Source organism: Helianthus annuus, chromosome 13, assembly GCF_002127325.2.
Source record: "Helianthus annuus cultivar XRQ/B chromosome 13, HanXRQr2.0-SUNRISE, whole genome shotgun sequence".
NCBI classification, from domain to species: domain Eukaryota; kingdom Viridiplantae; phylum Streptophyta; class Magnoliopsida; order Asterales; family Asteraceae; genus Helianthus; species Helianthus annuus.
In genome coordinates this window covers 32,769,620-32,796,095 of record NC_035445.2, presented here as the reverse complement: position 1 = coordinate 32,796,095, position 26,476 = coordinate 32,769,620, and the positions used below count along the sequence as shown (strand labels likewise).

General features: G+C 39.3%; 3 protein-coding genes across 3 annotated transcripts; all 3 read left to right on the top strand.

Annotated features, from left to right (window-relative positions):
• Window positions 1-3,554: 3,554 nt before the first annotated feature.
• Window positions 3,555-4,725, top strand: LOC110900934. Its single transcript, XM_022147791.1, has 3 exons — window positions 3,555-3,563; window positions 3,661-4,097; window positions 4,169-4,725. Exons 1-3 carry the CDS (start codon window positions 3,555-3,557, stop codon window positions 4,272-4,274), a joined length of 552 nt encoding a protein of 183 aa, XP_022003483.1. The 3' UTR covers window positions 4,275-4,725.
• A 3,624-nt stretch (window positions 4,726-8,349) lies between these two features.
• On the top strand, window positions 8,350-8,679 carry LOC110900935. Its single transcript, XM_022147792.1, has one exon. The coding sequence runs from the start codon at window positions 8,350-8,352 to the stop codon at window positions 8,677-8,679; it is 330 nt and encodes a 109-aa protein (XP_022003484.1).
• Window positions 8,680-25,122: 16,443 nt separating this feature from the next.
• Window positions 25,123-26,209, top strand: LOC110900936. The gene is made up of 3 exons (XM_022147793.1): window positions 25,123-25,293; window positions 25,364-25,439; window positions 25,482-26,209. Exons 1-3 carry the CDS (start codon window positions 25,123-25,125, stop codon window positions 26,207-26,209), a joined length of 975 nt encoding a protein of 324 aa, XP_022003485.1.
• The last annotated feature ends 267 nt before the right edge of the window (window positions 26,210-26,476 follow it).

The window sequence follows — 26,476 nt, the reverse complement described above, 5'->3', positions numbered from 1 at the left end:
TGGAACTCCCGTCATGGCCCAGAGTTCACCTGGGAACGAGAAGACCAAATGAAAGAAAAGTATCCCCAATGGTTCGCGAACAGTACAACCACTACTGAGTTTGAAGCTACCACGGAATTTCGGGACGAAATTCCAGATCAACGGGGGGAGAATGTGACACCTCAGGAAAACCAGGAAAACCATGCAACTTAACTAGCTTCCTCAGTGAGTACGTACCAAATTTCGGGACGAAATTTCTTTCAACTTGGGGATAATGTGACAACTCGTATTTCCGAACTTATACATGTGCTTAATGTAACGTATGTGAACTTTGTGTAATTATTTGATATGCTAATTTAATGAATGTTATGCTTTATATGTGTTATGTGTAATATATGTATGTGTGCAAATGAGCCCAAACGCAAAACACACACCCGATCGCACAAGTCCATTTGGGCTACACTCTTGTATTCAGATCAAAGGGGCAGCCCAAGTGAGGGTTCGACCCACTCCTTCTTTTACACGCATAGCATTAGGAGAAAGGGGTATACTTCTCATTTGTTTGCAAAACACACAACACCACTCAAACCCTAGTGCTCTCTCTCTCCTTCACGAACCTGACGGCAGCCAAACATCCTCTCCATCGAAGATCTTTTCTTGTTCGGATCACCTTTCCTATTTGATTCTGCTAATCGGTTAGTGTTTTTCTATGATTTCATGATTAATGTTGTGATATGGGTGTTACATGATGTTATGATTTCCATGATCTGATTATGATGGTTAGGATTGTATGATGAACGATGATGGTTATATGATAATATTTCTGTGAATCGGATTGAATGATAATAGATGTTAATCGACTATTGTGTCCCGTTTCAGATTGGTTGCTTGTTGATTTAGTAGCGAATGAATGTAATCGGCTGCATGTTCATGTGAATCGATAGATTAGTGTTCATGCTTTGATTTTTTATTAGGGTTCATAAGAGTTAGATGTTGGAAACCTTAGTTTGATCGATCCATATACAAGTTAGAAACTGTTGATTCTGTGTGGATTAATAAATCATAATTACGGAATTTGTTAATGATAGTGTAACTGATTGTTTGAATGGACCGAATAATTGGAAACAAGATAACTGACTTGCACGATTCTAGGAAACGTGTAACTAGTTGCCATGATAGGATAACTAAATTGATCGCACAAGCTGATCTGATCGCGCAAGAAGTCCAGTCGCACAAGAGTGAATGAATCGCACAAGTTGTAATATTTGTTAAACTGTTGGGCCGTGTATATCATGTTGGATTGGGCTAGTTTCCAATTTCACAACCCAAAATGGATCGCATAAGTCGACCAGATCGTACAAGCCGTCCGGATCGCACAAGACCTATATTTATTTATTGGGCCGTATGTATGCTGGATCGGGCTGTTATTTGGGCCGGGTGTTTATCTGAATCGCACAACATGATGTGGGTCGCACAAGGCTGTGCCGACCGCACAACATGTTGGGCCGAAGAGTTTAGTTGGGGTATGTTAGTGAACTTCACAAAAGGTTCGACCCAATACATCTTAAATCGTACAAGTGTGAAAATGCTATGTTCTTGACTATTATGTGTTTGCCATGATCTATATGTGTCCCTTATATGTTAACTTGTGTGATACGTACGTGCAATACTCGAAACTAAAACCTAACTTGTATGGTAACCATGTTAGGACGTGGTTGACCACTAGCAACTAGACTTGACCTTTCTGTGTATCTGCTAAGGTGAGTTCACACTCTTACCAAGGCATGGGATTCCCGGGGTTGGGAATGGGATTGAAGGAATGGGATTGTACTTACACTGTTACTAGACTATCTACCATCGTCCTCGGATGCGAAGGATACATACGTAAAACCTACGTATACTTGTACTCATCACTGTCCTCAGGTTGCGAAGGACACTTACGTAAAACCTACATAAACTTGTACTCACTACTGCCTCGGGTTATGACAGGAACTTACGTAAAACCTACGTAAACCCCCGCGTACCACTGTCCTCGGGTTGAGAAGGACACTTACGTAAAACCTACGTAAACCTTGTACGTACTACTGTTCTCGGGTTAAGAAGAACACTTATGGTTACAAGTAGTCTAGTGTATATGCAACTATGGGAAGCCCCCACTAATAGAACATACTATCGGCCTAGTAGAGCCACACGTTACGAAACAAACTTACTATTACGAACTTACTTACTGTGAACTCGCTCAACTAGTTGTTGCCTCTCTGTTACATGCCTTGCAGGTCGTTAGGTATTCATGGAGCTTGCACTGGGAGGCGCGGTCGTTGTGGACAAGGATCGTGAATTTGACATTTCATACTTTACTTATGTTGGGCTTTTACTCATATGCTTCCGCTAAACGTTGAATTTATACTTATGTTTTGAACACCTTTCATATGGATTGGTTTGGTTAAAATTACATTTACTTTTACTATTTACGTTGTTCTATATGATTGGTGGCTTGATCCTGGTCATGTCACGCCTCCAAGCAGTGGTACTCTGCTGGTGGATTTTGGGGGTGTGACATCACATGTTACTACATTGACTATGTGTTATACCTGCAAGACAGAGATGCATTCGGGAAAAGCAAGAGATAATACGTCAATGATTCATCCAAGATTGCACTTGAAACCAAGTACACAAGACCCCTTGAACACAAGTTTTCTTTTTGAGCTTGATGGATATCTATTAACCCCTTGGTGGTATCTGTACCCATCTTCATGCGACATGGCGTCTAAACCCTTGAATCCCAACTCTTCTCCTTACATTACTCATCATTTCGTGAATTCGAGTTCATTAAGAGGTAATGACTGCTGACTAATTGCAAGACTGTTTGTCGGGCTTCCAATGCTCACACGGGGTGATAAACAACGCTGATCTGGAATTGGAGAACCATTGTGTATTTGCTTACTGATTATCTAGGGCTAAATTTGCGTATTTGCTTACTGATTGTTGAAAAGATTTGTTGAAATCGAAGAAAAGAGTAAAAAAGATTAAATGATGCGTGTTATGTTGGAAATTGAGGTTGAAAATTTGAAGTGTGAGAGTGGAGTGGAGTGGAGTGCTAAACACCATTTAAATATACTTTCATGTCCATATTGTGACAACCGGTAATTTACGGCTCATAATTACGCGATTAATAGGCGATTAACACGATAATAAATAGTGTTTACGACGCTAATTAACTTAACCAGGCCCTTGGAGTGCCCAGGAACGTTTGTTCAGCTATACAGTACGCGTATGAAGATTCGCGTGGAATCTGCGGAACATCAAATGACAACGAACTGATACCGTACAAAATACTGACAACGCCGACAAATATTAAAATTTTACGGTATATTTAATTCCTAATTAAATTTATCTAAATTCGTGGGCGAAACCGGGTTGAAAAACGGTCAAAATGACAATTAAACGTGATTTTTCGTCAATTTTTATTTTAATCGGCGAACGAACGTGACAACGACAAAAGCCAACATTATTTTGTATAGTTTTAAATCTAAAACTTTAATTTACGATGTTACGGAGCGTTCGGGCTTTCGATAATGGGTCTCGTGAGAACTTCGGGCCTCTTAAACACGAGAGTAGGCTTGTGGGCCCTGGGCCCAAGCCCAAAGCCCACTAACCGAGTTCTTATTATAAATACCCAAGTTTGACAAATCCTCATTTACTGCAAACAACAGAACACAGACAAACACTCACACACCCAACCAATGTCTCTCTCACTCTCCGGCGATATTCAACCGGCGGAGCCGGCCGGCGCGGCGCCGCCGCCGCCGGTGGCGGAGCTCCGGCAAACCCTTCTCCGGTCACACACCTCTCCTTCACCCTTGTTCTCCTTCGATCTACACCCCCCACCCCCTTTTGCGTTTCCGAAACAGACCACCACCACCATTAACCGGTGGTGGTGCGGCGGTGAGACGAGACGAGAGAGAAAGACCGAGAGAAAGAGACCGAGAAGAGAGAGAGAGGACCGACGATGGTGGAGGTGACCGGTGGTTTTTGTCTCGGACCAGCAGTCGACGTCTCGGACCGGCGGACGGTGTCAAGGTCCGGCGGGCTATGTCTTTATCCGACGAGTTATTCCGGTAATCACTTCTTATCTCTTTTATTTTTCTCAAATCTGAAGATGGTGATGATGACGTGATTTCTCCGGTAGGTTTCACGGCAGCGATGGCAGCCGTCTTCACCCGACAAACTTCGATGAGTGTGCTTTCTTTCTTTTTCTGTTTCGGGTTAACACAGTGATGTTACACAGTGGCTAAAGCTTTTATTTTTTTGGGGGGAATCTTGATCTGGACGATGGTGAACTCGGTTTCGGGTCTCGGGTCGGTAAACAACAGTCAATAGTGGGCAAGAGGGCCAGATTCACATTTGGGTTCGGTCAACGGTTCAGGTCAACGGTTAAGATTAGTCAAGCTGGTCAACGGCTCGGGTCAACGGGTTCCAGTAAGGCAGTCAACAAGGTCAGCTGGTTCGGTTCGGGTGACTCGGTCAAACCGAGTTGACTCGGTCAAACCTGGTCAACAGTGAGTTGACTCGGTCAACTCAGTCAAGCGACTCGATGTCCGACACGAAGACTTGGTAAAAGTAAACGCTGCGTTTAATAATTATGTTTCTATATAGTTTGATTAAATACGCGAAATCGAGCTCTCAAAATCGTATCGAATAATGAAACTCTTACAAAATATCAATTGGATTTACATATTATCTTGATCATATAATTTAGTTATATATATATATATATATATATATATATATATATATATATATATATATGTTGTGAATTGGAAAATTGCTGAATTTTGAAAAATAACGACAACTTGTGTTGTCGGGGGCGTCCAAAAACAGGGGAAATTCTGCCCGATTTTCATAAAAATCCGTAAACACGACACGTATTATATTTCAAAAACGACACTTAATGGAATTCGAGTTTATAATATTTCAAACCTTAATATTTCCAAACGCTTTTACAAATAAATATAATGTTATATTTATTTCGAACGTCGTTAACTCGTATCCTTTTATAAAAAAAAATACAGATTTTATTTCGAACATCAAACAAAACGACAATTTGGATATTACTTCGACAATGCTTTTATGAAATAAAACGTGAAATAGTATTTTCAATTCTTTTATTCCTTTCGACAATCCCTTCGAGTATCAAACAATACGAAATTGTTTCGTAAAAATAAATATAGTTTATATTTATTTCAAAAATCGAACAATACGAGATTGTTTCATAGAACAAATATAGTTATATATTTGTTTCAAATAGCATACTACACAACCTCTTTCTATAATAATAAATATAGATTATATTTATTTACAAACGACAAAGAACACGACTCCTTTTTATAAAAATAAATATAGTTATATATTTATTCTCAAATACAACTCGACGATTCTTTTGTAGAATGAGTATAACTCTTTTATATTTATATCAAACGCCTAAACGGCATATGCACATATTTTGATAATTTTCAAGACGCGATATATAATACGAGTCTATTATATATTACTTTCATGCGAATATTCCTATATATCAACATACGACTTCACAAAACAAAGCTAAACGAATATAGCTTAATCATTTTCATTAAGTTAACAACTTACGTCAAATCGTTCAGTTAACGATTCGGTAGAGCTCGATAACACGTAGTTACCGTTTTTGCTTAGAAACTTATTAGATATTCCATGTTAGGAATATTGTAGAATGCACGCTAGCAAGTCTCGTCTTGGAAACGACATCGCGAAGTCGTATTTAACTAGCTTTGCACAGGAATATTCATGTGAGTTCATAACCCCACCTTTTTACAGTTTTATATTTTTCTAAATGTTTTCGGGGTGGAAAGACATGCACTTTTTGCAAAGCATACATGAATTTCATATTTCTAAACCATTTTACAAGCAAGTTTTAACTGACACAAATGGTTTACGAAAAGCTTATGTTCTATACCGGTTTTTCAAACAAGCGTATTTTTCGAAACATGCATACACATGAATTCTAGTTTTCTAAACTACGAGAAAATACAAGTACAAAGAGATACAAGAATTGAGAATACAAAATACAAGAAGCACACTTGGTGAGAACGAGTACCAAGTGTGAGGTGATATAAGAATACAAGAAGCGCACTTGGTGAGAACGAGAACCAAGTATGATGCGTTATAAGAAATGATACGAGAAATCGTGTCACGAATAGGGTATATAAGCACCATTAATCAACAATATACCTAGACCGCAGAACAAAAGGTTAGATCTAACGGGTGTCGGGCAGCCTCACTCTTGGTGAGAACGAGTACCAAGCAGTGCTTTTGTGTCTCAGAATATGCCAACTAGAAAATGCCTAAGGTTTGGTGACTTCCTATGTCGTGTCACATGTTAATGGCCTTGCAACCCATTAACAACATGATACATATAAGAAAACATGATTTATACATGAAAACATGATACATACAAGAATACGTGATTTATACAGTGAATACATGATACATATAAGAATACATGATTTATACAAGAATACATGATCTGTACAAGAAAATGATTTTAAATTCGTTTTCTCAACAATACTTCAAAAACCGGTTTCTTCAAAAATATTTATTTCAAATCTTTTACAAACAAACTATGAACTCGCTCAACTTTATGTTGATTTTTCGCATGTTTCTTTCTCAGATTGCATTTCAAAGTTAAGGAACAGTTGGAATAGGAGAACCATGAAGAGTCGAGTACTTAGAGGGCGTTCTCTGTTTAGAAGTCTTAGCTGTTTTTGCTTCCGCTGTGCAATGAAGATACCAGTCCAGTCACGCCAATGCTCTGATATTTCGGGGTGTGACACATATAAAAAACTTGATAGCAGCTTTTGCATTTGTAACAAGGCTGCAAAAGGATTCATCAGCCTCTATATTTCAGGGAACACTGACTAATATTATTTGCAATGTCAGATAGTGTTATTACAAGCAACTATGTAAAGTACCCCCTGCACAATCATATTTGCAAGTAGAAAATTTAACATCTCATTAACGCAAATGCAATGATAAGTGGTGTTGTGTGCAAGATCTCTAAAAATGGTAAAAATCATAAGTGTTGTTGTATGCAAGATCTCTAAAAATATCTTCCATCTAAATCATTGAACTTCATATATATTTAATTTTCCAACCATGCCTTGAATCTTTTTCTTACAAGCCAAAAGAAGAAGGAAGGTGTGGGGGGGGGGGGGATACGGCCCACATGGAGAAGTAGGTCATAAAAGTCATGGTGGGTTCCCATATTGTCTAAGGATTAGATTAAGTGTGTCTTAATTGCGTTTATATCTAATTGCCCCTGATGTGCTAAAAGTGGTCAAATAAAAACTACTAAAATTAACCTAATTTAGACACTCTAAGCTTTAAATTTATAGACTTAGACTCGATCTAAAACTAAACCACACAACTTGCAAGTGTACCGATCAATGCAGTATAGCTACAGTAAGTCCGAGTATCGAACCCACAAGACTCTCTAATTACGTCAACTAAACTCTATCTAGACATAGACTGACACGGACACGACACTAACCATTTTTATATTTGAGGGGGGGGGGTTTCTAAATATCCTAAAATTGCAAATTAAATTAAATTAATTAACTAAGCACGAATTAATTTGGGTTTAACCCAGTTGAGGGAAACAACTGCTTAGACTGGATTCCTGATTTATTATAGTAGTGACTTTATTATGTTTATTAATTATTATGGAACCGGGATCTACTAGGCTGTTAATTTCATCCAAATATCCTCAACTTAACAGAAAAATAAACTAAGTTAGTGGTTTGGATGAAAATGGCAAAAAGTTACAAACGTTGGGGGCAATTTGGTACAAAAGTGTCATTTTGGACGAAAATGGCAAACCTGCCCAAACCTCAGGGACGATTTTGGCAATTAACTCCAGTTTTAAGCTAAAAATTATAAAGAGTAAACTGCCATTTTGGTCCCTGTGGTTAGGGCAGTTTTTCCATTTTAGTCCAAATCCCAAACTTTTTAAATCTGAGTCTCTGTGGTTTGCATTTTGATGCCATTTTAGTCTAAATCTCAAAAAGTCTCATTTTTTACTATTCCAACATACCTTTTTTGTCTTTTTGTGCAGAGGTAGTTTTGTCCATTTATTTTTCACTAAAACAATTTCTTAATTAAAAAACCCAAATAAATACCCTCCCTATCGGTTCTCGTTCCCCATTTTCATCATCTTCAACCTCTCAAATAAAACCCTAACTAGAGATCAACCCAAAAAAAAAAACCTAACCCACAATAGATCGGCACATCATCTTCCCCAACTAAAACCCTAACCCATAGGAGATCGAAGCAACGACAATGGTGGTTTGCACATGTGGAGCCTCAGCCTCACTGAAAACCTCATGGACAACACATAACCTAGGTCGTCGTTTTCACCGGTGCAACAAACCATCAAGTTGTGGATTCGTTGCTTGGGCTAAGCCACCGAAGATTGAGAACCCGGCTGTGATGATTCCTGCACTGTTGGACACCATTAAGCGGCATGAAGAGAATGCAAGACAGATGTTTGCTCGGAACATGAAGCTTAAAGAAGAAGCTAAAAAATTGTTACAGGAGAAGAAGATGCTAAAAGTTATCTTAGGTTTCAGTTTTTTCTTGTTCATGGTCTACTATGTTAAGTCTGGTTAGGGTTTGAAGTCTGGTTAGGGTTTGACTTTTGTTGGGATTTTGTAAGTTTGGTCTGTACTATCGACCCGCTAATATGGTTGTTTTGTAAGTATGTAATGGAAAGTTTGGGGCTTTTGTAATAAATCATCTTACTTATTTACCAATACATGTCTTGTGCATCTAATGTTTAGTGCTGGATTGTTATAACCAAAATGTGCCAAAATGTGCCGACATGTACATCTAATGTGTTGTGCATCTAATGTCTTATGACAATGTACCGAAATGTGCCGACATGTGCATCTAATGTGTTGTGCATCTAATGTCTTATGACACTAACAGTTTGTCATACCAAATTTGACATACCAAATGTGCAGCCAAATGTGCACCAAATTTGTACCAAATATGCAGCCAAATACCAAATATGCAGTTTAACATATGTGAGCCAAATGTGCACCAAATGTGTACCAAATATGCAGTCAAATACCAAATAACAGTTTAACATAACAAATGTGCAGCCAAAGTTAAGCACTTTCATAAACACTTTCATCCAACCAAAATAAAAGTTCAATACCAAACATGCGTAAACACTTTCATCCTACCAAAATATAAGTACCAAACAACCATTAACACTAAAAGTTAAGCAGTTTGGCATGAACTAATGTACCAAAACAGTTTGTTACAAACTGTAAACATCACAGTTTGACACAAAATGCAAAAATGTCAACTGTAGTCAACCTAAGCCTGTGCTTGAACATTCAACCTAAGCCTGTGCCCCCCCTGACCTTGTGCCCCTGCCTGTGCTTGTGCTTGTGCACCATTCCTTCTAGACTTGCCACAAGTTCTCTTGTTATGCCCCACACCCTTGCAGATTTTACATGTCACAGAGCCCCCCTTCCTTGGCAACTTACCAGTTGCAGGGATCATGTTGCTGACATTCTCAACAGCTTCTACACATTTTGCCTTCTTTTTTTCCTTTGAAGCTGCAACTTTAGCCTCTGCAATCTCCTGTGCAGACTTCTTTCGTTTCTTTTTTGGTCTCCCAATTTTGACATGATACTTTGGAGGGATCAAAGTGGTTGGGCATGCAAATTTAGGCCACAAATCACTGCCATTAACTGGTTCTACATTATGCTTGTAAACCTCAACCCAATACACTGGATGTACCCATTTTTCAGGAACTCCTTCACATTTACCATGCAATCCCATGTTACATATACATGCCACTGCATGTCTACATGGGATGCATGTTAGATCCCATCTCCTACAAGAGCATGTTCTTTCATGTGACAACCCTCATAATTACATGTATCCGTACGATTCATTAATGTTAATTAAAGTGCTTGATGTCTGTGCTGAATTACTTAACTGCTCTCTGATTACTGTGTCATATTAACATGTGCTTGTAAACATACTAGTCTTGTGCAGAAAAGTTACTAAATAGTCCTGTATGCTTTCCTAAGTATTGGGAATTAAAAGTGTTACAAAAAGATACATAAAAGACATTAAACGGAATAACTTAGCACTTTAACGGAACAATATCTAACCGAACAACCGGACATTACCCGGAACACTAAAATATTGCAAGAAACATTGTTTTTATTTTTCTGAGCTAGTTTTGGTTCCCGAGCACACTAACATATTACATGAAGCATGTAACACGCTAAACACAAGTCCTACACCCTAACCTTCCATTAAATCACCTACTTGTCCCCAAATTTGCACTTAACCCCCCCTGCAAGTAATCGGTTCACATAGGCCCCACTTCAAAGATTTATGTAATCTTCTTAAAATCCCCATGAAATCCTTTTTTGGACTTGGGGAGATTGTGCTTGTACTTTGGTGGACACTTGAACCTTTGGTTAATAACACTTGGAGATTATAAGTAACATTCTCATCATCACCTTCAACACAAAAACACCACTCTCCTCCCTCCTCTAACCTACAGCCCAAGCACCACACCACAACGCCTCCATTATCAACTACTTCTCTTACAAACCAAGGTGATCTAGAGGTGCAAGGAGCTAAGTTAGGAAGTGTGAAAGCATCGGAAGTTGAAGGACCTCTTACAAGTGCTATTAACCACCTCAATCCTCATCTTGTTCTTCCCTAACTTCAAGCTAGTAGTAAGCTTCTTATACACTCTTGTTACTTCATGTTTTTAGTGGTTAAAAGCTATATCTTGATGAAATCTTATGGACACTAAAGATCATGCACATAAATCTTGAACATAGAAATGTAATATGATGAAATAATGCTAGTATGAGGTTGTTATGTTGATAATGGTACTTGACATGATAAATCTGAGTTGAATAAACGGTAACCTGCTGCAAGTGATGTTAAATATCGTTGTTGATCACTAAACATGTTAACGGAACAAATAGAACTTGCGATTAGAGCGCTTTAAGCAGAAAACAGTTTCTGTCCAAACATTTAAAGCCAACTTCAGTTGGTTGTAAACAGATCTATATTTATCGAAAAACTAATTTTCTTAAGTCTATAACGTGCTATTTCGAAATACGGTTCTAATGGCACTAGGATCATAATTTTTGGACTTCGTTTGCTATTTTTACAGGGTCGTTTTTCACAGCAGCAAAACCTGCGTTTTTACTGCAGAAAATGTGTGTACTGTTTTTTGTCATAACTTGAAATCTGTGTAGAATTAGGTCATGAAATTTGTACTGTAAATGGACACTGATGTCATTGTAATTCTCCCACTGGAATTTCGTCAATCGGACTTATGATGAATTTTAAATGAATTTTTCCGTGGACTGCAGTTAGAAAGTGACGAATCTGATTGCAGTCCGGTAAATGATTTTTTATAAATTATTGTTATGAATTGGATCCCAATATTTTTACACAATAATATTTGGATCGTTTAAGACCTCCTGTAAAAAGTTGGGAATTTTTGGAGTAAGTTAACTATTTTATTAAACTGCCCGAAAATAGCCCAGTTTTGGATATTAAAGCTGAAATGACATAAGTAGTAATTTGCGTGTCTAAATGTCGAGTATGTTATCTGAGGATTATCTAACATACTATATGTCAATGAAAGTATTTTGTGCAATATCGTATGCTTGTTCTTAAGTAGCTATAGGTGGAATGTTTATATGAGCGTGAACTATTAAAGTGAGTGCATGTTATGTAGTAGATACGTGTAGGAACTTTGTGCTCTATTTGAAACCACTAAATGACTAACTGGTAATCATATTAGGACGTGATTGACCGACCTTGACTGTTTGCTATTTTTGAGAGTCAAACCGAGCAACCAAAGGTGAGTTCACACTTTCTACAAGGCATGGGATTCCCGGTGGTTTGGGAATGGGTTAAGAAACTAAAACGGAACCTATATATCCACCTTGGGTAGGATATGTACCGCCATCCTCCATAGGTAGGATGCCAATATTAATCCTGCGTATTCTCCTTGGGTAGAATACGTACGTTCATCCTCCTTGGGTAGGAAAACAACCTTAAAACTTACTAGACAAAACTCTATCATTAAGTCCCTCATTTTATATCGACTTAATCGCCGAGGCCGATGGCGAGCGGGTCATTAGTTAATAGCGCTATTAGGTTTAACAAACCTCACACCGTTTCGGACGGGCGTGTACTAATGGACTATGGCAAACTGTCAATGATGATAAACATTGACGTAGGGCACAACTATTGTGCGTCAGTTGTCGATATCGTAATGGTCTAGTGGTTCACATGGGGAAGCCTCCTCTAAATATGGTTTGGGAAAAGAGAAATTGGTTAAACATATTTTCAACTATGGGGTAACCCCCACGGCAAGAAATCCAACTAAACAAAAACTATGTTTTCGGAAACAACTTAAAACAATACAACCAATCGTGAACTCACTCAACTTTGTTGTTGACTCGTTGTTACATGCCTTACAGGTCGCTAGATGCTTATGGAGCTTGCACGAGGAGGAGGTCGTTGTGGGATATGGACTATTATGTCCCGTGCTTAATAAATAAACTTTATGAACTTATGGAACTTATGTTTTGGTCTTTAAACTTATGAACTATGAACTTATGTTTTGGACTTACGTTTTATGCTTCCGCTGTTAACTTAAAGTCGGTTACCTTCTTTAGGTCACCAATTATATTGTGGTTGGTTTTATTTACTTAATTACGTTGTTCAATATGATTGGTGGCTCGATCCTGGTCATGTCACGCCTCCAAGCGGTGATACTCCGCATGGTGGATTTTGAGGGTGTGACAGATTGGTATCAGAGCCATTGGTTATGGTGAACTTGGTTTTAAAAAGGGGAAAAGCTTTTTGATAAAACCAGACTATAACCTGTACAGTGCTCAACGATCCACAACGACGCTTCGCTCCACGTGCAAGAACTCAACATTATAGGTAATATGGGTTATGTTTGTATTGCCTGCATGTTAGTTTAAGTAGTATATTTGATCATGGTATGCTTAATTAGCGCAACAACTATTGCTTGAAACCCTGTGTGTTTGCTCTCTTCTGTCACTCCACACTTGCGCACTTTGCGACACCTTTCTTACCTGTGTTTCCCTCGATGTGAAGATCATGAGTGGGCGTCTCAACTTGACTCAGGGTCAGCTGACGACTTTGATTAACGAACGGATTGCTGAAGCCTTAGCAACCCAAACAGGGAGTCAACCCATGCACCCTCAAACACGCATGGGCACCTTCAGGGCATTCTTGGAGTGCAAACCTCCCACTTTTGACGGCACTGGAGGGGCAATTGGCCTTCTACACTGGATCCGGAGAATCGAATATACATTCGAAGAGAGTGAAAGCCCTGCCAGCAAACGTGTAGAGTACGCTACTGGCATGCTGCAAGGGAAAGCGTGTTCTTGGTGGAACGCACAAGTTCGGATGCTCGGGTTGGCAGACGCGAATGCCACCTTCTGGAGCGACTTCAAGGATTTGATTAAGGAAGAATTCTGCCACCTGGACGACATTCTGAAACTAGAAATAGAGTATTATGGGTTGAAGATGGAAGGATCAGAGATTGAGGCGTACACAAAGAGGTCCAACGACTTGGCTGCCTTATGTCCTAACTTGTCACAACCCATATCTAGACGAATCAAGCTATACCTCAGACGCTTAGTCCCGGAAATCCAAGGGTCTGTAATTGCTGCCAACCTTTCCACAATCCAGCAAGTCGTTCGTTTGGCGCACCAGCTCACCGATCAGGCGGTGGAAGAGGGCAAGTTGCCCAAACGTAACTTTTCCAATGCAAACACTCTTAATAGTAACAAGCATATTTGGGGTGATCACCAAGGTGAGGGTCCTAGCTCTATACGACAGGACTCGCACAGGAAACTAGTACAGTAGGGGCTGAACTACCAAAATCAGGGGGGATACCTCGGGAATAAACCGAGATGCCGCAAGTGCCAATGGCACCACAGCGGGTCATGTGCGGGATCGTGTTGCCAGCGGTGCAAGAAGATGGGACATATGGCTAGAGACTGTAGGAGCCCATATCCTGCAAACCGGAACCAGCAACAGCAGCAGGGTAGCAAGAAGGGGTGTTTTTGATGTGGTGCTGAAAACCACTTCAAGAGGAACTGTCCGCAGATGAGACAGAATCGTGACAACAGCGGCAACCAGGGCAACGGGAACAATAACGGAGACAATAAGGATAACCGCAGGACTGGTGAGCATGAGTTCCTGAATGGACAAGAGGAAGAAAGAAACAACCCCAACGTTATGGCGGGTAAGTTCCTACCAGACAATTTCTTTGTTTCTATTTTAGTTGATTCGGGTGCCGATGTTAGATATGTGTTCCTAAGAGTTTGTCAGGTGCTTAAGCGTACCCCATTACCCTTAAAACACCAAACGCATGGTAGAACTACTAAGCGGTAAAAGTCTTGAAGCCGCACACATAGTTAAAGGCTGTAACCTCGTCCTAGCTGATCAGACCTTCTTTATCGATCTTATTCCTATCGTTCTGGGTAGTTTCGACGTTGTTATTGGGATGGATTGGTTATCTCATCAGCAAGCGGAAATTATTTGCAACAAGAAGATTGTCCGCATCCCTCGTTCTGGTAAAGAACCCCTCGTAATACGTGGCGATAAGAGTGGTGCTGTCGTGGGCATCATCTCCTTCCTCAAGGCCCAGAAGTGTTTGCGAAAGGGCCACACTGCTATTCTAGCCCTCGTTTCTGATACATTCTCGGAAGAAAAGAATATAGAAGACATTCCTATTGTGTGCGACTTTCCTGAGGTATTTCCTGAGGAATTACCTGGTCTTCCGCCTCATCGTCGAGTTGAAATTTCAAATCGAGCTAGCTCCTGGAGCAGCGCCCACAGCTCGAGCACCTTATCGTCTAGCTCCATCAGAACTTGAAGAACTGTCCACGCAACTACAAGAACTCTTGGAAAAGGGTTTCATACGTCCTAGCTCTTCGCCTTGGGGAGCTACAGTCTTGTTTGTGAAGAAGAAAGACAGTACCTTCAGAATGAGTATCGACTACCGCGAACTCAACAAGGTGACCGTGAAGAATCGTTACCCTCTTCCACGCATAGACGACTTATTTGACCAGTTGCAAGGGTCGAGCTATTACTCTAAAATTGACTTGAGATCGGGATACCATCAGCTGAGAGTCCGAGAGGGGGACGTCTCCAAAACAGCATTCAGAACTCGTTATGGGCATTACGAGTTTCTGGTTATGCCTTTCGGATTAACGAATGCACCTGCGACCTTCATGGACCTCATGAACCGAGTGTGCAAACCTTACCTGGATAAATTTGTCATAGTCTTCATCGACGACATCCTGATCTATTCTAAGAGTCAGGAGGAACACGAGCAACACCTGAGGCTTATTCTGGAACTTCTTCGAAAAGAGCAGTTGTATGCCAAGTTTTCGAAATGTAACTTTTGGCTTTGCGAAGTCCACTTCCTAGGCCATGTGGTAAACAAGGATGGGATTCATGTTGATCCATCCAAGGTTGACTCGATCAAAAACTAGCCTGCACCCAGTACACCAACAGAAATCCGCCAATTCTTGGGTTTGGCAGGATATTACAGAAGGTTTATCAAGGATTTCTCAAAGATTGCGCAACCTCTCACTTCACTGACTCAGAAGGGTGTCACCTATCGTTTGGGTGATGCACAGGAATCCGCGTTTCAGCACTTAAAAGATAGACTTTGCAGCGCACCAATCCTCTCATTGCCTGAAGGCACAAATGATTTTGTGGTTTACTGCGACGCTTCCATCCAAGGACTTGGTTGCGGGTTGATGCAACGTGACAAGGTCATTGCCTACGCATCGCGCCAACTTAAAGTTCACGAAAGGAACTACACTACGCACGGCTTGGAATTGGGAGCGGTTGTTTTCGCACTTAAGATATGGAGACATTACCTGTACGGTACCAAGTACACCATTTACACCGATCACAGGAGTCTCGAGCATATCTTCAAGCAAAAGGAGTTAAACATGCGACAACGTCGATGGGTCGAGCTCTTGAACGACTACGAATTTGCGATCAAGTACCATCCGGGCAAAGCCAATGTTGTGGCCGACGCCCTTAGTCGAAAGGATACTATACCTAAGCGTGTACGTGTATTACAGCTTACCATTCACTCTAGCCTTCCCGCTCAAATTCGTGATGCTCAGGTCGAAGCATCGAAAGCAGAGAACATCAGGGCTGAGTCCTTACGAGGATCGAGGTAGCGATTAGAACAAAAGGAAGACGACGCTTACTATGTGACAGGGCGCATCTGGGTTCCACTTTACGGAAACTTACGCGAACTTGTGATGGATGAAGCACACAGGTCTCGTTACTCAGTACATCCTGGTTTGGATAAGATGTACCACGATCTCAAGACTACGTATTGGTGGCCTAGCATGAAAGCCCACATAGCAACCTACGTTAGCAAATGTTTGACTTGTGCGAGAGTCAAGACCGAATATCAGAAAACCATCAGGCCTACTTCAACAACCAGAGATCCTGAAATGGAAATGGGAGCAAATTTCCATGGATTTCGTTACTGGCCTGCCTAGATCTCAACGCGGAAATGACACCATTTGGGTGATCGTGGATCGACTGACCAAGTCTGCACATTTTCTGGCTATCAAGGAAACGGATAAGTTTTCTACTCTAGCAGACATCTACTTAAAGGAAGTAGTATCAAGGCACGGAGTTCCAACCTCCATCATTTGTGATCGTCACTCACGTTTTACATCTGAATTGTGGCAAGCTATGCACAAGTCCTTTGGCTCTCGATTAGACATGAGCACGGCATATCATCCACAGACGGATGGGCAATCTGAACGCACTATCCAAACCCTCGAAGACATGCTTAGGGCATGTGTAATTGACTTTGGTAATCGGTGGGAAAAACACCTCCCGTTAGTGGAGTTTTCGTATAACAACAGTTACCACACCAATATCCAGGCCACTCCGTTCGAGGCATTGTACGGACGAAAGTGTCGATCGCCTCTTTGTTGGGTAGAGGTTGGTGACAGTCAAATCACTGGCCCAGAACTTGTAGTGGATACAACCGAAAGGATTGCTCAGATACGACAACGAATGGCGGCAGCTCGTGACCGTCAGAAAAGCTATGCGGATAAGCGAAGGAAACCACTCGAGTTTCAGGTTGGGGATCGAGTGCTACTCAAAGTCTCACCTTGGAAAGGTGTAGTTCGTTTTGGCACACGAGGCAAACTCAATCCGCACAATGTCGGACCGTTCGAAATCATTGAGAAAATTGGCAAGGTCGCTTACAAGTTGAATCTACCTGAAGAACTCAGTGGAGTTCACAATGTTTTCCATGTGTCGAATCTGAAGAAGTGTCTGTCAGATGAGACCCTCATAGTTCCTCTCAAGGAGCTCACTATCGACGACCAGATGCGATTCGTCGAGGAACCAGTAGAGATTACTGATCGAGATGTTAAGACTCTCAAGCGTACCAGAATACCTCTCGTCCGAGTTCGTTGGAATTCCCGTCGTGGCCCAGAGTATACCTGGGAACGAGAAGACCAAATGAAACTCAAGTAACCCCAGTTGTTTAAGAAAAGTGCAACCACTACTGAGACTGAAGCTACTGCATAATTTCGGGACGAAATTCCAAACCAACGCGGGGATGATGTGACACCCCAGGAAAACCACGCACCTTAACTAGCTTCCTCAGTAACCACGTGCTAAATTTTGGGACGAAATTTTCTTAACAAGGGGAGAATGTGACAACCCTCATAATTACATGTATTCGTATGATTCATTAATGTTAATTAAAGTGCTTGATGTCTGTGCTGAATTACTTAACTGCTCTCTGATTACTGTGTCATATTTACATGTGCTTGTAAACATACTAGTCTTGTGCAGAAAAGTTACTAAATAGTCCCGTATGCTTTCCTAAGTATTGGGAATTAAAAGTGTTATAAAAAGATACATAAAAGACATTAAACGGAATAACTTAGCACTTTAACGGAACGGTGTCTAACCGAACAACCGGACATTACCCGGAACACTAAAATATTGCAAGAAACATTGTTTTTATTTTTCTGAGCTAGTTATGGTTCCCGAGCACACTAACATATTACATGAAGCATGTAACACACTAAACACAAGTCCTACACCCTAACCTTCCACTAAATCACCTACTTGTCCCCAAATTTGCACTTAACCCCCCCTGCAAGTAATCGGTTCACATAGGCCCCACTTCAAAGATTTATGTAATCTTCTTAAAATCCCCATGAAATCCTTTCTTGGACTTGGGGAGATTGTGCTTGTACTTTGGTGGACACTTGAACCTTTGGTTAATAACACTTGGAGATTATAAGTAACATTCTCATCATCACCTTCAACACAAAAACACCACTCTCCTCCTTCCTCTAACCTACGGCCCAAGCACCACACCACAACACCTCCATTATCAACTACTTCTCTTACAAACCAAGGTGATCTAGAGGTGCAAGGAGCTAAGTTAGGAAGTGTGAAAGCATCGGAAGTTGAAGGACCTCTTACAAGTGCTATTAACCACCTCAATCCTCATCTTGTTCTTTCCTAGCTTCAAGCTAGTAGTAAGCTTCTTATACACTCTTGTTACTTCATTTTTTTAGTGGTTAAAAGCTATATCTTGATGAAATCTTATGGACACTAAAGATCATGCACATAAATCTTGAACATAGAGATGTAATATGATGAAATAATGCTAGTATGAGGTTGTTATGTTGATAATGGTACTTGACATGATAAATCTAAGTTGAATAAACGGTAACCTGCTGCAAGTGATGTTAAATATCGTTGTTGATCACTAAACATGTTAACGGAACAAATAGAATTTGCGATTAGAGCGCTTTAAGCTGAAAACAACTTCTGTCCAAACATTTACAGCCAACTTCAGTTGGCTGTAAACAGATTGATATTTATCGAAAAACTGATTTTCTTGAGTCTATAACGTGCTATTTCAAAATACAGTTCTAATGGCACTAGAATCATAATTTTTGGACTTCGTTTGCTATTTTTAAAGGGTCGTTTTTCACAGCAGCAAAAGCTGCGTTTTTACTGCAGAAAATGTGTGTTATATTTTTCGTCATAACTTGAAATCTGTGAAGAATTAGGTCATGAAATTTGTACTGTAAATGGACACTGATGTCGTTGTAATTCTCCCCCTAGAATTTCGTCAATCGGACTTACGATGAATTTTAAATGAATTTTTCCGTGAACTGCAGTCAGAAAGTGACGAATATGATTGCAGTCTGGTAAATGATTTTTTTTATAAAATATTGATAATGAATTGGATCCCAAGATTTTTACACAATAATATTTGGATCGTTTAAGACCTCCTGTAAAAAGTTGGGAATTTTTGCAGTAAGTTAACTATTTTATTAAAATACACGAAAACAACCCAGTTTTGGATATTAAAGCTGAAATGACATAAGTAGTAATTTACGTGTCTAAATGTCGCGTATGTTATCTGAGGACAATCTAACATATTATATGTCAATGAAAGTATTATGTGCAACATCGTATGCTTGTTCTTAAGTAGCTATAGGTGGAATGTTTATATGAGCGTGAACTATTAAAGTGAATGCATGTTATGTAGTAGATACGTGTAGAAACTTTATGCTCTATTTGAAACCACTAAATGACTAATTGGTAATCATATTAGGACGTGATTGACCGACCTTGACTGTTAGCTATTTTTGAGAGTCAAACCGAGCAACCAAAGGTGAGTTCACACTTTCTAGAAGGCATGGGATTCCCGGTGGTTTGGGAATGGGTTAAGAAACTAAAACGGAACCTACATATCCTCCTTGGGTAGGATATGTACCGCCATCCTCCATAGGTAGGATGCCAATATTTATCCTGCGTATTCTCCTTAGGTAGAATACGTACGTTCGTCCTCCTTGGGTAGGACAACAACCTTAAAACTTACTAGACAAAACTCTATCATTAAGTCCCTCATTTTATATCGAATCGCCGAGGCCGATGGCGAGCGGGTCATTAGTTAATAGCGCTATTAGGTTTAACAAACCTCACACCGTGCCGTTCGGACGGGCGTGTACTAATGGACTATGGCAAACTGTCAATGATGATACACATTGACGTAGGGCACAACTATTGTTCGTCAGTTGTCGATATCATAACGGTCTAGTGGTTCACATGGGGAAGCCCCCACTAAATATGGTTAGGGAAAAGAGAAATTGGTTAAACATATTTTCAACTATGGGGTAACCCCCACGGCAAGAAAGCCAACTAAACAAAAACTATGTTTTCGGAAACAACTTAAAACAATACAACCAATCGTGAACTCACTCAACTTTGTTGTTGACTCGTTGTTACATGCCTTACAGGTCGCTAGATGCTTATGGAGCTTGCACGAGGAGGAGGTCGTTGTGGGATATGGACTATTATGTCCCATGCTTAATAAATAAACTTTATGAACTTATGGAACTTATGTTTTGGTCTTTAAACTTATGAACTATGAACTTATGTTTTGGACTTACGTTTTATGCTTCCGCTGTTAACTTAAAGTCGGTTACCTTCTTTAGGTCACCAATTATATTGTGGTTGGTTTTATTTACTTAATTACGTTGTTCAATATGATTGATGGCTCGATCTTGGTCATGTCACGCCTCCAAGCGGTGATATTCCGCATGGTGGATTTTGGGGGTGTGACATCTAATATCACAACTCTCTGGTCTTGGTGGTCATTGAAGTGTGTGCTAACCTGAAACTTTGTTCCTCCAGTCCAGCTGACAGTGTATTCTGCAGCCTCAGTCTTTGCAGTTTGAAGCACAATAGTAGCAGCTGGTGTTAATGGGCCTTTGCACTTGCCAATCTTGTTATTCACCACAAGAATCTTCTTCATAAGGTACTCTCTGATATACTCAAGGCAGGTTATTATAGGCTTGTCCCTACCTTGTATCAATTGCCTATCGAATACCTCACAGATGTTATTCAGCAAAATATCACACCTAGCCCTGCCTGGAATATGTTCAATTCAATTAATTAACATGATCAAAACAAGTCAACTGAAAACAATTCAACTGGTAAATTACATACCTGTGAAGTACGCTTTGCCCAATGTTTCCTTGGAATTTCTTTTAGCCAATCATGTAGTCCTTTGTCCTTATCAAGAACTGCCTTCATAGCCTTTTCAAACTCAGGAACTGTTGATGCAGATGCACAGTTCCACAACAGGTTTTTGTATTCATCACCACCCCATTTTGATTTCATATTTTCGTGTATATGTCTAAGGCAATATCTGTGCTCTGAACTTGGATACACTTTCAATATTGCAGGTATTAATCCCTAACATCATAGTTACAAAATGGGTTAACATTGTAATAAGAAAATGCAAAAATAACAAGTAAATCATTGAACAATAGTTACCTTTTGCCTGTCAGTTATGAAGGTGAAATTACTATTATGTTCTAGTTCAACATCATCACCTTTTGCCTATCAGTTATAAAGGTGAAATTACTTTAGGGTTAGGCCCATCTTCATTCGTTGTTCCCACTTGTGAGGGCCCAGTTGCGTTTTGGGTGTTTCCAGATTTACCCTTAAATGCAGTTGGTTGAAAGGGTCCTCCAGCATTTATTTCACAACTACTCAGTTTTGGAATCCCACCCATACATATGACACGGAATCTAGTGTTGTCATTCCTTGTAATATGGAGTTGTCTCCGATATCAATTGCATGATTCTTGACCATCATCTTCATACTGTCCTTATCAGGAAATGACCGGCCAAGATAAAAGGGACATTCACCAGATGTTTTAGACCTTCTCTTGTCTTTCCTAACACTCCTACAAGCTCTTTCAAGAGCTGTGTCTCCATCTGAGTCAGTTAAACTTTCGAAGCCATCTAAATCAACCTATTCATCATCCTCATCTACATCAATTTGTTATTCATATTGTTCACTAATGTCAGCATCTACTTCAGCATAATATTCTTTCATATCAACACTATAATCTTCCACTACATTATCTTTATCAAAGATGTAATCTGGATCTTCATCATCCTCATCCTAACCCACCTTATCAGTTCTATCTTTCCTATTCTTAGCCTTTACACTTTTCCTATGAAATAACTTTACACGTTTGCTAGGGGTGGTCTCTACACCTTTTGCCTTTTCACCCTCACCTGCACTACCTTCACAGGATCCTTCATAACTACCATCAACACTCTCACTTTCACTATCTTCATCCTGCTGATCACTATCCTCATTGTCTTCATCCTTCTGATCACTACCCTCATAACTTCCCTCATCACTAAGGTCTAAATATTCAGGTTCCTTTTCAACTTCCTTTTTTGAAAACCTGCTAACATGTTGAATATACACATCTTGCAACTTGTTTTTTTCAACATAACTAATCATTCTCAATACATCACTATCAGTGCCTAGAGGCCTTAAACCAAATATTAAATCTTCCCCTGGAACCCTAAAATGGTAAACCACAACATCCTTTTCTGAATAACCAAATGCTAACAACATATCATTCATCACTATCAATGAAAACATATCAGAATTCACATTATCAACATAGTCTACCTTACCCCCGCTGTATTCAAAATCATCCTCGTCATTGAAATCACCACCATGGTGCACTTTCAGGGTGAATAATTCGGGATGATTTGCTGTGGAATAAGAAAAAAAGTTTCAATAAGAAAAAAGGGTTTTCAAATCCAACTTATCAACGACAAATACGTACCGTATTTTACTTCGGGGATCAAAATTGACGCCTTGTTTTCGAACACAACAGCTAAAATCATCCCCATTGTCGTCCATCAGAATCGTCTTGGAAAGATTACAGATCGTCGGCGATGATTTGGGAGGGGGGAAGATGATCGGAGAAAAGGGTTGAAGATGATGTAACTGGGAACGAGAATTGATAGGGGGTATTTATTTGGGGGTTTTTTAATTAAGAAATTGTTTTAATGAAAAGTAAATGGACAAAACTACTCCTGCACAAAAAGACAAAAAAGAGATGTTGGAATAGTAAAAAATGAGAGTTTTTGAGATTTGGACTAAAATGGCAACAAAATGCAAACCACAGGGACCCAGATTTAAAAAGTTTGAGATTTGGACTAAAATGGCAAAACTGCCCAAACCACAGGGACCAAAATGACAGTTTACTCAATTATAAAAATAATATAAGCATTTGTGCAATTTGATTTAGTTTTAATGCATGAATATTATATATTATATTATATATTATATAATTTACAACATTGTTGTGCATTGTTACTTGTACATCATGCTTTATTTATTTTAGTTGCATCTTTTGTTTGTATGGTACAAGTTGGAAGCTTAAAGCTTCTTTTTTGAAGGCTTTATCTTATATTTTTATATATGAATGTTAAAAGAAAAATGGAGTTTCTTTTAGCTTTTTTATTGGTTTTATATACGAGCATTTCCGATTTTGCTGGTTAATTATGGTTATGTGACATTGCTAATAGACATGGTTTAAAGTCGGCGCCGCAACGCGAGGGATAGTTTTTCTTATATATTATAAGTTTAAACAACTTTATAGTTCATCAAAGTATGCATCTAGTTAAGTCCATTTAAAAATATCGTGACTTAGATTAAAACGAGTTATACTAACTCAAATATTTCCTCTATTTTTTCTTTTGAAATTCAAGCTGAAGTTACTTATGCAATTATATTTGAACTGTTACAAACTAATTGGAGGAAATAGTATTTTGTTGACATGTTGGCGATAATAGAGTAAGATCAAATACAAATCATATTTTGTATACAAACTGTAAGAATTATTTAAAAAGTGTCATGTGGTATCCAATCAATTACAGAGAAATGGTAAAATGATAACCTAAATAATATCAATATCTTGAATTCGTTATAATTATGCTAACAAACAAATAATTCTTTATTTGGATCTTTCTTTTGCGTTCAACGTGCTAATAAAAAAAGTGCTGATATCATTTCACATATGTGCTAAAATCAATTATCTATATTAATTTTCATGTGCTAATATAATTCAAAAGTGCTACTTTTATGTATGTATTGTTTTAGTATGTGCTAATCTAACTTTTTTTAAGTGCTGGGATCTGTTCTTACGGTTTGTAGGATAAATATGGTTTGTACCGAAACCAACCCCGGCCAATAATAATCCCAACTCTAAAAATTCTCTCCAACGACCCCAACTCGTAAGAATTTGGCCCTTATTGTTCCTTTTCTAACTGTATGAGCAGTTAATTTAATTAAAGAGGTTGCAGGTGCATTTGAATCTATTGAGCAATCCAAATTCTTATATGTTAGAAAAAAATCAATTGAGGTCAAATTCTTACAAGTTGAGATCGTTGGAGGGAATATTTAAAGATTGGATTATTATTAGTCAACGGGTGAAATTTAAGATTAATAAAATCCAATAATAATATATTCACATTAAAATATTAGTATTTAACTGTAATCAGACAAGAATCCATTGAATATTATCTAATAAAATCTTATAATCTAATAAATTAAAAGATATTAAGATTTACTTTATTAGGTCGATCATGACCAAGACTTTAGAAATGGTGGGCTAGTGTTTCTAACAATGACCATTTTCTCAACATGAAAACATTCATGTAAAAATAACTCATTACTGATTTATATTCTTGTCGTCATACGAAACAAATATTTTCATTTAATTGTTATCAAAATAAAGAAATCAAGTTAAAACATAATACAGTTAGGCTTGACGGTATAGGGAACGGCCCCCTTTCATTTTGATCCGGCGACAGTCCAAACACTGCCCCCCTCCCCCCCCCCCCCCGCTTCGTCCTCTCCGTATCTTTTGAGACGTTGGAGCCGCTCCACCAGAAGACAAAAAACCCCCCCTTTTTCCATGCATTGACCGTTACAAATTAAAAAAAAAATTGCCTTTATTAATAAAAACGGGTATAATTCAAACCCCACCTAAAATCTTTCAAATTTTTATATAACTCAACCTTTTTATCCCATTTTTTACCCACTACAACCCCATATCTCTCTCAACTTTCATACTTTTTATAAAAATTAGTCATGTCTTCATCTTCTTCGTCAACGTGGTATTCGTCATCTTCGGGTGAGAATGAAGCATTTTTCGAAAACGTCATTACGTACGCGGCTCAGATGTTCATGGAGGAGGATGAAAACTCTGAAGCGTCGTCCCAACGACGAACTAGGAGAGCTAAATTAAACCGAGACAAAGAAGTTAATTTAATTTTTTTAGAGTATGTTTATTTAAATTTAATAATGAATTTAATTTATTTTTCGTATTAAGTATATAGTCGCTCACGATAAACTAGTGGCCGATTATTTTGCCGACGAGCCTGTGTACACGGACGAGATGTTTCGACGTCAGTTCCGAATGAGTCGTTGATTTTTTTTACGTATCGCAGACGACTTGGCCCAGTCTGATCCGTTTTTCACACTGCGATACGACGCTAGGGGGCAAAGGGGATTCACTACTTTACAAAAATGTACGTCGGCCGTTCGCCAACTGGCATATGGGTACGCACCCGATGCGTTGGACGAGTATTTAAGGATGTCCGAAAGAACCACACATGAATGTATGCACAGGTTTTCCGAATGGGTCGTCAAATTATATAGCAAGAAATACATGCGGAAACCAAACGCAAACGACGTTCAAAAATTATATCAAGCACACGAACAAAGACATGGTTTTCCAGGAATGCTCGAGAGCATTGATTGCATGCACTGGTCGTGGCAGAACTGTCCTACTGCTTGGCAAGGTCAGTATACCCGGGGAGATCATGGTCATCCCACTATAATTCTAGAGGCTGTTGCGTCACAAGATCTCTGGATCTGGCATGCTTCTTTTGGTCTACCTAGTTCACTTAATGACCTTAACATCATATACCAGTCACAAATATTTGACAATATAGTGGCGGGAACAGGTCTAGACATAAGTTTTACGGTTTTGGAGGTGGAATACAGGCGGGGTTTCTACCTTGCAGATGGAATATACCCAACGTACTCGAAAATCGTTAAAACTATTCCGCACCCGATAGACGATAAAAGACAGAAATTTGCGAAGTATCAAGAGGGTGCGAGAAAAGATATTGAACGGTGTTTTGGGGTTCTACAAAAAATGGCATATCATTGAACATCCAACACGTTCTTCTACACCAAAGAGGTTACGAAACATTATGTACGCTTGTATCATCCTTCATAACATGATCATTGAAGACGAAGGTAGAGCGATATGTGAGTACGACGAAAACGCGTCTAACGGGAATTCTGTTCCAGTTAGTTTGGAACAACAAGATTTAAACATGTTCTCTCTACGTAACGAGTACGCACATCATAACCTACAAGCGGACTTGGTGGAGTACATTTGGAACAACGCACAAAACGAACCTGACGACAACTT